Source organism: Vicia villosa, linkage group LG2 (assembly GCF_029867415.1).
Source record: "Vicia villosa cultivar HV-30 ecotype Madison, WI linkage group LG2, Vvil1.0, whole genome shotgun sequence".
Lineage (NCBI taxonomy): Eukaryota > Viridiplantae > Streptophyta > Magnoliopsida > Fabales > Fabaceae > Vicia > Vicia villosa.
In genome coordinates, this window is record NC_081181.1 from 164,070,841 (window position 1) to 164,085,753 (window position 14,913).

Genomic DNA, 14,913 nt, shown 5'->3' on the forward strand with positions numbered 1-14,913 from the left:
AGAGTTGATTTAGCCTTCTGGAGATCAGGGACAGTTCATCTTCTTCTTCAGATTCTGATTCTTCAGGATCTTCTTCTCTAGCCTGAAAAGCGTTAGTGCATTTCTTGATATTAGATTTTAATGCAATAGACTTACCTTTCTTTTGAGGCTCATTTGCGTCCAGCTCTATTTCATGACTTCTCAAGGCACTGATAAGCTCTTCCAGAGAAACTTCATTCAGATTCTTTGCAATCTTGAATGCAGTCACCATAGGACCCCATCTTCTGGGTAAGCTTCTGATGATCTTCTTTACATGGTCAGCCTTGGTGTATCCCTTGTCAAGAACTCTCAATCCAGCAGTAAGAGTTTGAAATCTTGAAAACATCTTTTCAATGTCTTCATCATCCTCCATCTTGAAGGCTTCATACTTCTGGATTAAAGCTAGAGCTTTAGTCTCCTTGACTTGAGCATTTCCTTCATGAGTCATTTTCAAGGACTCATATATGTCATAGGCCGTTTCCCTGTTAGATATCTTCTCATACTCAGCATGAGAGATAGCATTCAGCAAAACAGTTCTGCATCTATGATGATTCCTGAAAAGCTTTTTCTGATCATCATCCATTTCTTGCCTTGTCAGCTTTACGCCTCTGGCATTTACAGGATGTTTGTAACCATCCATCAGAAGATCCCATAGATCACCATCTAGACCCAGAAAGTAACTTTCCAGTTTATCTTTCCAGTATTCAAAGTTTTCACCATCAAATACCGGCGGTCTAGTATAACCATTGTTACCGTTGTATTGCTCAGCAGAGCCAGATGTAGATGCAGGTGTAGGTGTAGACTTTTCACTTTCATCAACCATCTTTTACTGAAGCGTTTTTCTCTTCCTGAATCTTTTCTAAACACGGTTAAGTGCTTGCACCTTAGAACCGGCGCTCTGATACCAATTGAAGGATAGAAAAACACTTAGAAAGGGGGGGTTTGAATAAGTGTAGCTTTAAAAACTTGACAGATAAAAATAAATTGCACAGTTATTTTTATCCTGGTTCGTTGTTAACTAAACTACTCCAGTCCACCCCCGCAGAGATGATTTACCTCAACTGAGGATTTAATCCACTAATCGCACGGATTACAATGGTTTTCCACTTAGTCAGCAACTAAGTCTTCCAAAGTCTTCTGATCACACACTGATCACTCCAGGAACAACTGCTTAGATACCCTCTAAGACTTTTCTAGAGTCTACTGATCAACACGATCACTCTAGTTACAATCTGCTTAGTTCACTCCTAAGACTTCCTAGAGTATTCTGATCCACACGATCACTCTAGTTCCTTACAACTTAATGTAATCAATCTAAGAGTATTACAAATGCTTCTTAAAAGCGATAATCACAACTGTGATATTTCTCTTAACGTTTAAGCTTAATCTCACTAATATATTACAACAGCAATGTAGTGAGCTTTGATGAAGATGAAGATTCTGAGTTTAGATTTGAACAGAGTTTCAGCAAGTTGATATTCACAGAATAGATGTAGAATTAGTTAACCTTGCTTCTCATCAGAACTTCATATTTATAGGCGTTGGAGAAGATGACCGTTGAATGCATTTAATGCTTTGCGTGTTCCGTACAGCATCACATTTAATGCTATACGCTTTTGTCAACTACCTCGAGCCTTGTTCACGCTGTGTCTACTGACGTAGCCTTTAGTAGCTTTTAACGTTCCTTTTGTCAGTCAGCGTAGCCTGCCACTTGTACTTCCTTCTGATCTGATGTTTGTGAATACAACGTTTGAATATCATCAGAGTCAAACAGCTTGGTGCATAGCATCTTCTGATCTTCTGACCTTGAAGTGCTTCTGAGCGTGATACCATCTTCTGAGCTTCAGTGCTTCTGATCTCACGTTCTTCTGATGCTTCCATAGACCCATGTTCTGATTCTGCTTCGACCATCTTCTGATGTCTTGCCAGACCATGTTCTGATGTTGCATGCTGAACCCTTGAGACAAAGCTTCTGAGCGCTGAATTATGCGTACTCTTTATATATTTCCTGAAAGGGAAATTGCATTGGATTAGAGTACCATATTATCTTAAGCAAAATTCATATTATTGTTATCATCAAAACTAAGATAATTGATCAGAACAAATCTTGTTCTAACACTAAGAACGGCTTTCAAGAGAGTAATTCTACCTCCCAAATTTAAGTATCGGTTCTTCCACCCTTCTAATAGATTCTTCAACTTTAACACAAGGGGATTCCAAGTAGCTTCCTTCCTTGGATTGAATCCAATCGGAATACCTAGAAAATAAAAATTACTCTCTTCTTTTTTACAAGAGAGAAAGTAAGAAACCGCATCCAAAAAAAAGATTATTCGTGTTAATACCAATTAACTTACTTTTATGAAAGTTAATACCGAGACCGGAGACAATTTCAAAAGCCCGAAGAACCGCTTTAATCGCTCTAACATGTTTCCAATTTTCGTCACCCACGATTAAGGTATCATCCGCAAATTGGAGGATGTCCACCTTGCAAGAGTCCTTGATAACAAAACTTTGAAATTCCCCCACTTCTATAGATTTTCTAACAAGACCCGTAAGACCTTCCGCAATTAGCACAAAAAGAAAAGGGGAAAGGGGATCACCTTGTCTCAAACCTCTTTGAACAAAAAACTCTTTTGTTGGACTCCCATTAACAAGCACCGACATACTACTTTTGAACACCAATAATTCCATCCATTGCATCCATTTTGCACCAAACCCCATCCTTCTAAACATGTATCGAAGAAAACTCCAACTAACTTTATCATAAGCTTTCTCAAAATCCACTTTAAAAAGAATGCAACTTTTCCCTTCTTTTCTAGCATAGTCAACCACCTCGTTTGCCACCAAAACTCCATCTAACAATTGTCTCCCGGGAACAAAGGCACTTTGACAAGTAGAAATGATAGAATTGAGCACTCCTTTCAATCTACCCGCCAAAAGTTTGGACACCACTTTATACATGCACCCCCACCAAACAAATAGGCCTATAATCGTCCAAAGTCAACGGATTTTTAGACTTAGGAATCAAAGTCAAAAAGGAAGAAGAAACCGCCTTAGAAATAGAACTTCCCTAAAAAAAGTGTTTGAAGAAATTGATAAAATCTTCATTAATAATATTCCAACACTTCTTAAAGAAAAGAAAAGAATACCCATCCGGCCCGGGGCTTTTATCCCCACCACAATCCCAAACCGCCTCCTTTATCTCGCTATCAAGAAAAGGTTTTTCAAGCCCCACCGCTTCTTCTACACTTAAGGATTTGAAAGCAACACCATCCAACACCGGTCTTTCCTCTTCCGAATCTATAAACTTATTACCAAAATGATTAAAAACCGCTTCTTTCACCTCCTCCACCGAATCTACCACTCCGCCCGAAGTGAAAATTGGGCCAATATGATTGCGCCTTCTTTTTTCTTTCATCACCTTATGAAAAAAAACCGCTATTAGAATCTCCCTCTTGAATCCATTTCAATTTAGATTTTTGAAGAAGCATATTTTCTCTAATATCCAAATTCTTCCAAAATCTACAACAAGCTTCCCTCCTCTTATCAAGGTTCTCATTGAAATGAGCAATATCATCCGGATCCAACTTCTCATCGGCGATATTGATATCCCGAACTCCTCCCTCCATATCCAAATCAAACTTCCCAAAGACCTCCTTATTCCACCATTTGAGCTTCTCTTTAAAAAGTTTAAGCTTTTCTTTTAGCACAAAATCTCCTCTTCCTCCAACCTTCAAGCTACTCCACTCTTTCTCCACAAAAGGAATAAATTCATCATTAGAAAACCACTCGTTATTAAATCTAAAAGGTTTAGGACCCCAATTAGATTTATCTGACATCAACCAAATTGGACAATGATCCGACAAGTCCCGGTCTCCAATGAATTGACCAATAATCTCCCACTCGTTAACCACACAATTAGATAAAAGAAACTGGTCAATCCTACTTTTAGACTTACCATCTCCGCTAAACCAAGAAAATTTCTTCCCTTTGCATTGTATATCCACCAAAGAAGTTTTGTTGATAAAATCCGCAAATAAAGCCACCTCCCTATTATTGTGCATAACCGCCCTCCCTTTCCTCTCACTTGCATTTTTAATGGCATTAAAATCTCCACCCATAACCCATTCTCCATCTTTGAATCTTTCCATCATCGTAAGTAAGTTGTTCCACATGATTTTCTTTTTACCGAGATCACACGACGAGTAAATATTCGTCACATAATAAATTTTATTCTTCCACCGCACTTTAATCCCCAAAAAACCGTCTCCTTTGAAACTATTCAAAACTTCAACATTGTCCTTATTCCATAAAGTGAGCAAACCCCCCGATCTTCCCACCGAATTTGAATAAGAGAACCCCAAATCCGAACAATTCCAAAAACTATGGGCGAGAACATCATTCATACTAGAAATCTTAGTTTCTTGAACCAAGAAAATATCCGCTTTACCTTTAACGATCAAAGAAGAAATTCTTCTCCTTTTGAGTGCATTCACTCCCCCTCTAATGTTCAATGATCCAATAATCATTGAGACACCGTTTTAATCTCCTTCCTTACTATTCCACCTCTTCTTTCTCCTTTTTCTAAGTCCACAATTCTACTAATAAGTTTTTCTCTTCCTTCCGCATCCACCACCCCTAAAGCAACAATAGCCGACCATAGTTTGCCCGGAACATCATTCTCCAAAAATTCCCATTTTCTAACGTTATTTATTTGAATATCGGACTCTTCCTTTTGATCACCATAACACACCGAAACGCTCCCACTGTCGTCATCTTCCGCTTCCTTATTATGATTCTTCAATAGAGTACCTTTTTTATTAACATTGGACGCCAAAGAGTTTTTATCCTTCTTATTTCCAAGGACTAAACTCTTTCCCTTGTTACGCCTGTTACTACCTTTCCCCGAACACAAATTACCTGCACCTCCCACCCCATTAACATTCCTCCACCTTATCTTCTTACTCCCTTTGTGACTCAAATGATCCTCCCTGATGTTTAGAGAACATCCCACCACTGTTTGGTCACAACTGTGTTTTGAAAAGTCACTCCCCTTCCTACCAGCCCCCCTGTTTCCTCCTCACAAAACTCCCTTATTCTTGCCAATTCACCATCGAAACCACCCTTCTTGCATTTTAAACAATTGCCCTCTGCCTCCTCACCCAATATAGCCTCCGAGTCTACACTGACACCTAACCCACCCACACCTCCCATATACTGCCGCTCCTTAGAATTAGTGCACGCCAAAGTATTCACGCTATTGTTACCGAAATCACTCCCAGTGGTGCCTACCATTCCTGTCCCATCCTTAAACCATTGCCGCGAATAACTATTCTTCTCCTTATTCCAAACAACCAGAGGCGAAGAAAGGACAATATCATCGCCTTTAGTCCAGCCAAATTACCACCACACAGGCTTTTGTTACTCTTTTTCTCAGAACCAGATGAAAATTGATGGATACTATCTTCGGAACATACCGTATTTATATCGTCTCCTACCTCTATATCATTCTCACATAAGAAATCATCGAAATCCGATGATTCAGAATCAGAATATAGGGAATTCGGAATACCTGGGCTAGAACGAACCATTCCCATAGCGTCTTCTCTGACTGTAACCTTGAACAAGACACCGTCGATGCTGACAGATAAGCTGTTCGGGAAAGACGTGCCCAAAGGAACTCTCAACATCACACGCGCGACATCCATCACCTTGCCATCAGCGGTTTTTTCATCTATGCAAATGAAAGTACCCCACACCTCTGCCAGTTTAACAAAGAAGTCCGAGTGCCAAGCTATAACCGGAATTTCGTATACCCGCAACCACACCTCTCTGAATTCATCCACCATTCCTAACTCCCACCTTTTGATTTCGCTAAACCAAGCATTCCACCAATTGTCCTTTTTCCCCATAAAGTCCTCGATGTACCCTGTCTCCAATTCTTCCAACAAGCATAAGTTACCCCCAAGAGGACTGACCTTGATACCATGAATACCCTCCATCTCCATGTGAACCTGAACATTGTACGCCGCGCCTGGTATCAAAGAAGTTCCCACAAAAGCCTTCTTTAGCCTCTGTCTCCTTTCCTCGCACGAGCTGAACACCAGATTCGGGATAGAGCTATCATCCTTTCCTGTTAGAACTGCGGAGCCTGCAACAACATTAGCAAAAGATCTCGCATCCCTATTCGCAAATGAAGGATTTCGAAAAACCCCCTTTGCCAGTTCAGGAACGAACCCTCGAAAAACCCCCTTTACCGTGGAAGATTAACATGAATCTTCTTCTCAGCTATCATAATATTATCCAACCTAACCTCCATCAACCTCCCATCCTCCACGTCTAGAAAACGGGCAAAGCCAAATCGTTTTCCTATATTGTTCCTCCTCGGAGACACCGCTACCTTCACCACGTTTCCCACACAACCAAAAAGTTCGAAAAGATTTCTGGCCGAATGAGATTCCGGGAACTCAGAAACATAGAATGACGTCACCTCCACCGTCTTCCTCGCATCCCTGACCTTAGCATTCACATTTCTCCCTCCCCACGGAAACACGTCCCATCCCAAATTCTTCCCTCCTCCATTCCGATTGTGAACCACCTTCCTCCAACCACCATTGCCCTTGTCCAGATTGCCTTCAACCATGAAAGCCCGAAGAAACGTTACCCTAACTCTCTCCTAGAGAGAAGTTAGAGCTTTCTTAGAGAGAGAAAAAATATTATTGTTATTTTGTTTTTACAGAAAAATATAACAGTTCTCCATTTTTATAAACTTCCATATTTACTTAATAATAATAATAATAACAATAGTAATAGTATTAGTAATAGTAATAATAATAATAATAATAATATAAATTTTAAATAAATTTTCATGTATTTTTTTTTAATTTTATATAATAAAAATGAATTAAATATTCTAATCGAGAATATAAAAATCCCCTTTTTTCTAATAATTAAATTTTTAAATAATTTTTCATGTATTTTTTTTGTTTTATATAATATGAATGAAGAGGCTGTTTTGTATATTTCAACAATATGTATCACTCCAACTCTTAACATGTCTTTTGAGTTATCTATGCATAGAGTAGAATGAAAAATTAATTTTTTATTAAAAATTAAAAAGTGTCTATTCAATTTTGTACGGAGAACGCGAATCAATTTTAATTGGTATAATAAAGAGAAATGTAAATAGTAATTATTAGACTAGTTTAACAATAAAAAATATATAATAGTTAGGAAATAGCAAACTTGCTAAAGAATTTCTTTTGCTGTAGTATATTTAATAATTTTATTATATTTAATAATGATAATTTTAAGAAATAATTATAAATTATTATTTTTACATAAAAAAATTTATCCTGTGCCACGCACGGGTAGACAGACTAGTTATATTTTAATTTTTGTTAAATTGACAATAAAAAATTATTAATAGCACATTAATTTTAGAAACTCAAATTCAATACTTTAAGTCTTTAACTAAAGTTCCGATCTCTTGAAATTTTTTTGCACCCATTATAGTGGGTGCAGTTACCGTGCATAGATTATTATGGATCCTTAGATTATTGGATCAAATTCTAGATATCAATTGTTATTACTCAATACTCAATACTCACCACTCAATACTCAATACTCAATTCTGGATTAAAAACATGATCCAATGGCTTATGTAGGCTTATGCATGGTGCATAAGAAAAATCTTTATGCATATTAGCCAAAGCCCATTATAGTTATCTTTTATTCAAGGATTTACCTAATCATTATAGGGGAATTTTTCATTGTATAGAGTAAAAACACCCTTAAAAATTTCAAAATATCCGAAGACACCCAAAATTTCAATATGCATATCTGAAGGCATTCAAAAAAATTTGTAATTTTAATTAATTCGGATATGCATATTCGAATTCATCCCAACGGAAATTTGAAATATTGGTAATTTCGATTGCATATCCGAATTAACTAAAATCCCAAAAAAAAAATTGATTTGATTTTTTAAAAATTATTTATAATATAATTAAAATGAATTATTATTAATATAGAATAACTTAAATATAAATTATTATAAATAAGGAATAAAGAAATAAATAAAATTTTAATTTTATAATAATTTATTTGTCATAAATTATAAAAATAATGATTTTTTAAATAACTATAACATTATATATTATAATTAATGAAATTATCATGTAAAAATATCTTCTACGAGTGAATTTCCTTTTTATAGTTGACACAACCATACTCAATTTATAAAAAAAAAACAAAAAAAATATTAAAGTTACGGATTTTTTGTCAGCAGTTTCGCGGTTCGACCCGCAACCATTAACCCCTCCCTACTAATTTTAATTTTAAACACACAGATAGATAATGGCAATTTCCCCCTCCCGGCAGAATCGACAGCATTTGCATTCGGAATGAGATGAGACAGTGAATGTCCATGGCAGCCGTTATACCCAACCGCTTCTCCCTCTGTCTTGCCTTTTCCTCGCGTCTTCTTCTCAACTCTCATAAACTCACAACCCTTGTCTTCACACCCTGGAAAAGAACCTGCACTACCCATGTCATTTGCCAAGCTAAAAAGGTATTCTTTTTTAAATTAATTACTCTCAGTTTCACATTACTCGATAAATTTTGAACCTTAGAAAGAGAGAAGCAGTTTTTGAATGAATCCTGGTTCAATTGGATTAGGAAAACCAATTAGGAAGTGTTTGGTGTATAATGTGTTCATTCTTACAATGTGTTGTTTTGGTTTTTGTTAACTGAAAGGAAGAAAAGTTGGTGGTTGTTGGAGGTGGAGCAGCAGGGGTGTATGGAGCAATTCATGCCAAGACTATAGCTCCTCATCTAAATGTGATTATTATTGAGAAGGGAAAGCCTCTTTCCAAGGTCTGTGAATGTATATTCATATTCCTTTTGACTGAATGTGGATAGTATGCTATTGTGTTGTATTCAATGTTGCTGTTTTTCATGTTCTCTTTTGTTTTGTTCTTCTTTTCATGGTTTTATTTGCAGGTGAAAATTTCGGGAGGAGGCCGGTGCAATGTGACAAATGGGCATTGTACTGACAATTTGGTAATCCTCCTTTCCTTGCGATGTAAAACAACTTACGACATGCACATAAGCTTATGCATCTTATATGATAAGCGCTTACTTAAGCTGTTTGAGTAGGGTGGATGATCTGAAAAGAATGTTTTGAGTAGGGCTGTTATCGGTCCGGTCCGGATATTTGCTATCTCGAGAACCGGACCGAAATAGTGATGAACTATTTTTTTGGACCAAAACCGGACCGTTACTTCGGATATTCGACAAAAATATCCAATATAGTATCCATTTTTGGTATCGGATAAAAAAATTATCCATTCCCGGACCGAGTAACATTTCGGCCGGTCCATTGGTCCGGTTCCAATGGACCGGTTCTCGGGTGGTTTTCCGGCTCCATAGGTCCAATAACAGCCCTAGTTTTGAGTGTGACATGTGATAAGAAAGTACCTCTCCTACATTAAGGAAAAATTTTCCGCCCAACAACGTTGTATGAAAAGACCAACAAGAAAATAAACTTGGTGTTTAGTTTTGTTAGTTTTATTAATGTTATTGTTGATTTCAGTCATGTATTAGTTGGTTGTGTTATACTTCAACTTGCATTTAATTGCTTTATTATTCTATACTGTGATAGTAACTCAATGTTCGGAAGATGATTAGTTTGTAGATTTTGGCAGAAAACTATCCAAGAGGTCACAAAGAACTGAGAGGATCTTTCTTTAATGCGCACGGTCCTGAGGATACCATGTCTTGGTTTTCCTCTCATGGGGTGGAACTAAAGGTTGTTCTTTAAAATACATCTCGTTATTGTTTATGTTTCTGTTTCTAGTGTGTGTTTCTGATTGATGATCAACTTCTTATAGATTGAAGATGATGGTAGAGCATTTCCTGTCAGCAACAGCTCTTCTTCAGTAATTGATTGTCTCATGTCTGAAGTAAATCAAAGGGGGGGTATGTTGACTTAGTAAATATTGCTTTTAACTTGTTGCATCATGTGGATTATGGTTGTTGAAACATTGTGTTTTTAACATTGTTATCAGTATCTTATGATACATATGAGTAGTATCTTGATTCAATACAAAACTGAACCTGATTGATAGGAGTCTCTAGTGCGTATCAATTTTTTGATATGAATCTCATTTTAAATCTTGATTCATTGTAATGAATCACCACCTAAACTTAGTGTAGGCAACCACTTTTTTTTGTCAACTTTGTATAACCAACCACTTTTCTTTTTTCCATGTGATAGACCAACTTATAATTTTGTTATGTCACTTATTTTTATATAAAAATGTCATCTTTTTCCGATAATGTATCTTACGATTTTATCAAAAAAAAAGTATCTTACAATTCACAAAAAGATTTGATTCACAATTTGGAAAGTAGGTGTCCTTATTCAGGATCTGAATCTCAATTTGATGTTATAGTATGCTGATTAGGCATAACTCATCCATACAAAAACCGGCTTGTAAGAGAAAGATTGCCCCCACTTATAAACATATGTTCAGGCCACATAATGTCCGATGTGAGACTCTTAACACACTCTCCCGCGTCCAACACTATTGGGCTTGGTGCGTGAATATAAATGGTGGGTGGCCGATAGCACAGAAACCAGAAAGCAGGTGGTCCAACGGATCATGAACCACGCTTTGGTACCATATTATAGGATGTGGGTTGGGCCTAACTCATCCCTACGAAAACCGACTTGTAAGACGATGATTGCCCCCACTTATAAACATATCTTCAGACCACATAATGTCTGATGCGAGACTCTTAACAGATAACAATATTTTGAAAAACCACTTTATAACATTTATATTAGTTCTTCGTAGACATGAATCATATATTTTATAAAATGGAAATCTGTTGACATTGACAGATTATTAGAAGTCATTTTTGTTAACTGTTTTCCTTTTTTATCTCAGTCTTGCATTCATTTCATATCAGGATTTACAATGATCTTTCAAGTTATTAATGCTGAATTGTTTGTTCACAATTAGTTTCTATGCAGACCAAAAAAAATGTAACTGCGGTGTCTGTTTTACCTGGTGGGAAATTCCATCTTGAGATTAAGCAACTACCAGCTGGTTCCACTGAACATGTCGAAGTCGATTATCTCTTGATTGCTTCTGGAAGTAACCGACAGGTTATGGTCTGTAATTGATTTGAATTAAGATTCTTGGATTAGATACAAATGTGTTTCAATCAGTTTCTTTCGGTCACAGGGTTATGAACTTGCATCTCAGCTTGGCCATTCAATCGTAGAGCCAATGCCGAGCTTGTTTACATTCAAAATTGAAGACTTGCGTTTGAGGGAGTTATCTGGGGTTAATTTTTTTTTATAGATAAATGTTAGTACATTAATTGTTATGTTAATATTTTCTCATTCGTTTTTTTTTTTTTGCTTAATTTTCACAGGTTACATTTCCTAAAGTTAAAGTAAGACTAAAATTGGACAGTCTCCAAAAAAATATACCTCAACTTACACAGGTGTGTTTATTTTTGCTTTGTCATTCCTACAGACCAAATAGTGAAAAAAAAATGTTTATGCATAATATTTTGAAATGCTACTAGATTGGTCCGATGTTAGTTACCCACTGGGGACTCAGTGGACCGGCTATTCTTCGTTTGTCTGCTTGGGGTGCTCGCTTTCTGTTTAGTTCAGGTTACAAAGGTAAATGTACCCTCCTTGTGGTTGGAAGCTCTAAAACCATTATGGAGTCGATACAAATTCTTCCATTGGATTTTTCATGTTCCGTTTTTCCTCTTACGGATATTATTGATTTCAATTTGATGCAGGGAGACTTGTTGTGGATTTTATACCTGATGTGCATGTCGAGAATTTGAAGACAATTCTTTCACGTCACAAGCTTCAATTTGCGGTAAATTTTGGTTCAGTATGAAGTTACATTGAATTCTTGCTAAAAAAAACATTCCTTGCATAATTTGTTACTTGGGTTAAGCTAGCGTTAAATTTTAACTGTAAAAAAATGATCATAGACTATAAGCAATCGTAAATCTCAACTACCATGCCATTCCACTTAAAGATTGCGACCGGTTGTGTTTTGCAGAAACAAAAAGTGATCAATTCGTGTCCGCTTGAATTTGGCATAACAAAAAGATTCTGGAGCTACGTATTGGAACGACAGGTTTTATAAACGTTCCTAATGTCTTTTAACAAATGTACATTGTAATAAAAGAGAAAAAATCTTTCGAAACTATATAGGCCATTTCATATGCAGGGTTTAAGTGGCGATATCTTATGGGCCTCAATTTCAAATAACTCGTTGATGTCCATCGGTTCGTTGTTAAAGGAATGCGCATTTGAAATTACAGGCAAAGTAAGATTTCACTTATTCATTTTGTGAAGTATCATTGATAATAATATAACTGGTTTTCTATTATTAAAGGGTCCATTTAAAGATGAGTTTGTTACTGCTGGTGGTGTTCCTTTATCTGAGGTTCTGTTTCTCACTATTTCTTGACTTCCCTTCTTTATATTGGTTAGAAACTTAGAATTCTCATTAACATATGTTTTTGTTATTTTTTGTTGAAGATTTCACTGAATACAATGAAAAGTAAAATTTGTTCAAATCTGTTCTTTGCTGGAGAGGTAATTTAAACTTCTTTTTTTCTTTTTCATTTGAATATTTGGAGAAGCATATGTAAGTCTATTTTATGGTGATTAAATTGATGTAATTTATGCAGATACTGAATGTTGATGGGGTCACTGGTGGGTTCAATTTTCAGGTAAATTGCAATCTTATTTGAGTTTGAGATATGGTTCTTAACCTATCATAATCTTCTTTTTAAATAAATATAAATAACATTTTTTTTATTATTATTGTTATTATATTAAAGTTTGAATTAAATTTTCAGTAATTTAAACTTATTAATCTATATTAATTTTTTACATTTTTAAGTGTATTATAAATAAGAATTTAAATATGATGTTTTATGCCGTCAGATTCTATAAAATGTTTAACATCAAAATAAAATTTAGTTATTTTAGAAAACTTATGAAAATATGGTGTGAAAACAACTTATAAACAATGAAATAAGGGTCTATTTAGATAAATAGTTTATTTGTAGCTAAATAGCACAAATGTTTATCTAAATATGCGCTTATGAATAAGCTTCTATAAGCTACTTTTATAACAAAAGATAAAATAAATTTAAGTTTTTTATATGATATTAGTTATTTTATAAATTATCTCAGAGAACTCATAAAAATAAGTTAAAAAATACGTATGAAAAATGTTATAAGTTATTTTGATAATCTTTCTCAAATAGTCTCACAAAATTTATGTCAATAGATAAACTTAAATAAGGGAATCCAAACAAATTTTAAGTTCTTTTCATAAGTTTTTCTAAATAAATAGACTCACAAAATTTGTATCCTTAATAAAGTTCTTATAAGTCAATTCAAATAAGCTCGCAGTGTTATTAGTATTTTATATCGTTAGCCTATTTAAATATAAATCAAATCACTTATTTAAATAAGTCCAAATGGAACAAAATTTGAAATACTAAAATAACAAGCTAATAAGATTTTGATTTTTTTTAACCGGCCAGACTTAAACTTGACGAAATTTAATTCGACCCCACTTATTTCTCCTCTAACTTTAGTCCTAAAGTCAACTTTATATTCTTTCCTTACTATTATCCTTATTGACTTTAGAAGGGAGATATCTACATAGGAATTCAGGTGAATATTGTTTGCAATTAAATGAAATTTCATGGGCCTTAATTTATTGGAATAATTTGAGGGTCCATTTTTTCCATGAACCATTAGTTCATTCCTATTAATTGATTCATGATATAGTGAAGAGTGAAGAGCTTCATCCATTTTGTTTTGTGCTTTGTGTAAACAGAATGCTTGGTCGGGAGGATTTATTGCTGGAACCACTATTGGTGGATTAGCACTTCAAAGTCAAAGCTGATTTGTAACCTTTTTGGGGTGTCGAGGAACAAGTATACTTTTTATCTTGTTCTTTTTTGATTTAATTTTTCTCTCTTTTTTCTTTCATAATCATAAATAGTTTAGTGGATGAGATTTTAGATATATTTTTGAATGTCACTTCCATACATGGTTCTGATGCAAGAGACTTGGTGCATTTGTGATAGATATAGGGGCAAGGTACAAGATTCTTTTGAATATATATATATATATATTTCATATTCCGAAGATTATTATGTATTTTGATTTTTAATTAATACAATAACTTTATCTATCAATTATGTATAATAGCTTATGTGTGTACTATATATTTGCAAAATTGTCGTACAGTATACGTTATTTGCAAAGTTGATAATTGGTTCAAGGGCATAAGACAACACATTCTCATGAATTCATGCATCAAAGAGATGGTATAATCTTTCGTATTTCTTAGCAATTTCAGTCGACGTCTTTTTAACTGCAAGATTTTGAAAAGTATAAGGAGAATTAAAAAAAAAAATTGAAAAAATTACGAATATAGATAAAGTTACTCGTTAGACTAGAAACATAAAAAAACAACTTTTGATTTAAAAGATTGAAGATTAATGTTTCCACAACTATTTCAATTGTACTACGAAAACCATATGCAATAATAATATACTCAGATGGAGAAATATTTTCAAAAAAATATTAAAAATCAAATGGCATGTGATGAGTGATGTGATGATTGACGATAGAATCAAGAATCTTAAATTACATTTGATTTTTATTGTAAATATATGATTATGAATGGTTGTAATGGATTAATTGTGTAAAACTTTTTATAATGAGAGTGCATGACAATTAATATCTATTGATTAATTATAAAAGTGTCATCTCGAGAACAAGAAAAAAATCCCATCAAATAGTAAAAAAGAGATACGAAA

General features: G+C 34.7%; 2 protein-coding genes across 3 annotated transcripts; one reads left to right on the forward strand and one right to left on the reverse strand.

The window, feature by feature from the left end:
- Positions 1-3,440: 3,440 nt before the first annotated feature.
- Positions 3,441-4,547, reverse strand: LOC131650510 (uncharacterized). The gene has a single exon (XM_058920215.1). It carries the CDS (start codon positions 4,545-4,547, stop codon positions 3,441-3,443), a length of 1,107 nt encoding a protein of 368 aa, XP_058776198.1.
- A 3,793-nt stretch (positions 4,548-8,340) lies between these two features.
- LOC131647315 (uncharacterized) lies at positions 8,341-14,321 on the forward strand. Of its 2 annotated transcripts, none has more exons than XM_058917215.1 (16): positions 8,341-8,590; positions 8,776-8,895; positions 9,022-9,081; positions 9,716-9,829; positions 9,912-9,999; positions 11,049-11,200; positions 11,274-11,375; positions 11,467-11,538; positions 11,623-11,722; positions 11,848-11,930; positions 12,120-12,197; positions 12,291-12,389; positions 12,459-12,509; positions 12,605-12,661; positions 12,757-12,798; positions 13,923-14,321. In XM_058917215.1, exons 1-16 carry the CDS (start codon positions 8,441-8,443, stop codon positions 13,989-13,991), a joined length of 1,437 nt encoding a protein of 478 aa, XP_058773198.1. In that variant the 5' UTR covers positions 8,341-8,440; the 3' UTR covers positions 13,992-14,321. The 2 variants fall into 2 exon arrangements, with proteins under 2 accessions (XP_058773198.1, XP_058773199.1); XM_058917216.1 differs by having other exon boundaries at positions 11,049-11,194; positions 13,923-14,319.
- The last annotated feature ends 592 nt before the right edge of the window (positions 14,322-14,913 follow it).

Excerpts from the sequence above, each read along its gene's own strand:
- LOC131647315 (XM_058917215.1), top strand. The coding sequence starts at position 8,441 with ATGTCCATGGCAGCCGTTATACCCAACCGCTTCTCCCTCTGTCTTGCC. Across the intron at positions 11,376-11,466 it reads GTTTGAGGGAGTTATCTGGG|GTTACATTTCCTAAAGTTAA; the intron begins GTTAATTTTTTT and ends TAATTTTCACAG. Across the intron at positions 11,723-11,847 it reads GTTTAGTTCAGGTTACAAAG|GGAGACTTGTTGTGGATTTT; the intron begins GTAAATGTACCC and ends AATTTGATGCAG.
- LOC131650510 (XM_058920215.1), bottom strand. The coding sequence starts at position 4,547 with ATGATTATTGGATCATTGAACATTAGAGGGGGAGTGAATGCACTCAAA.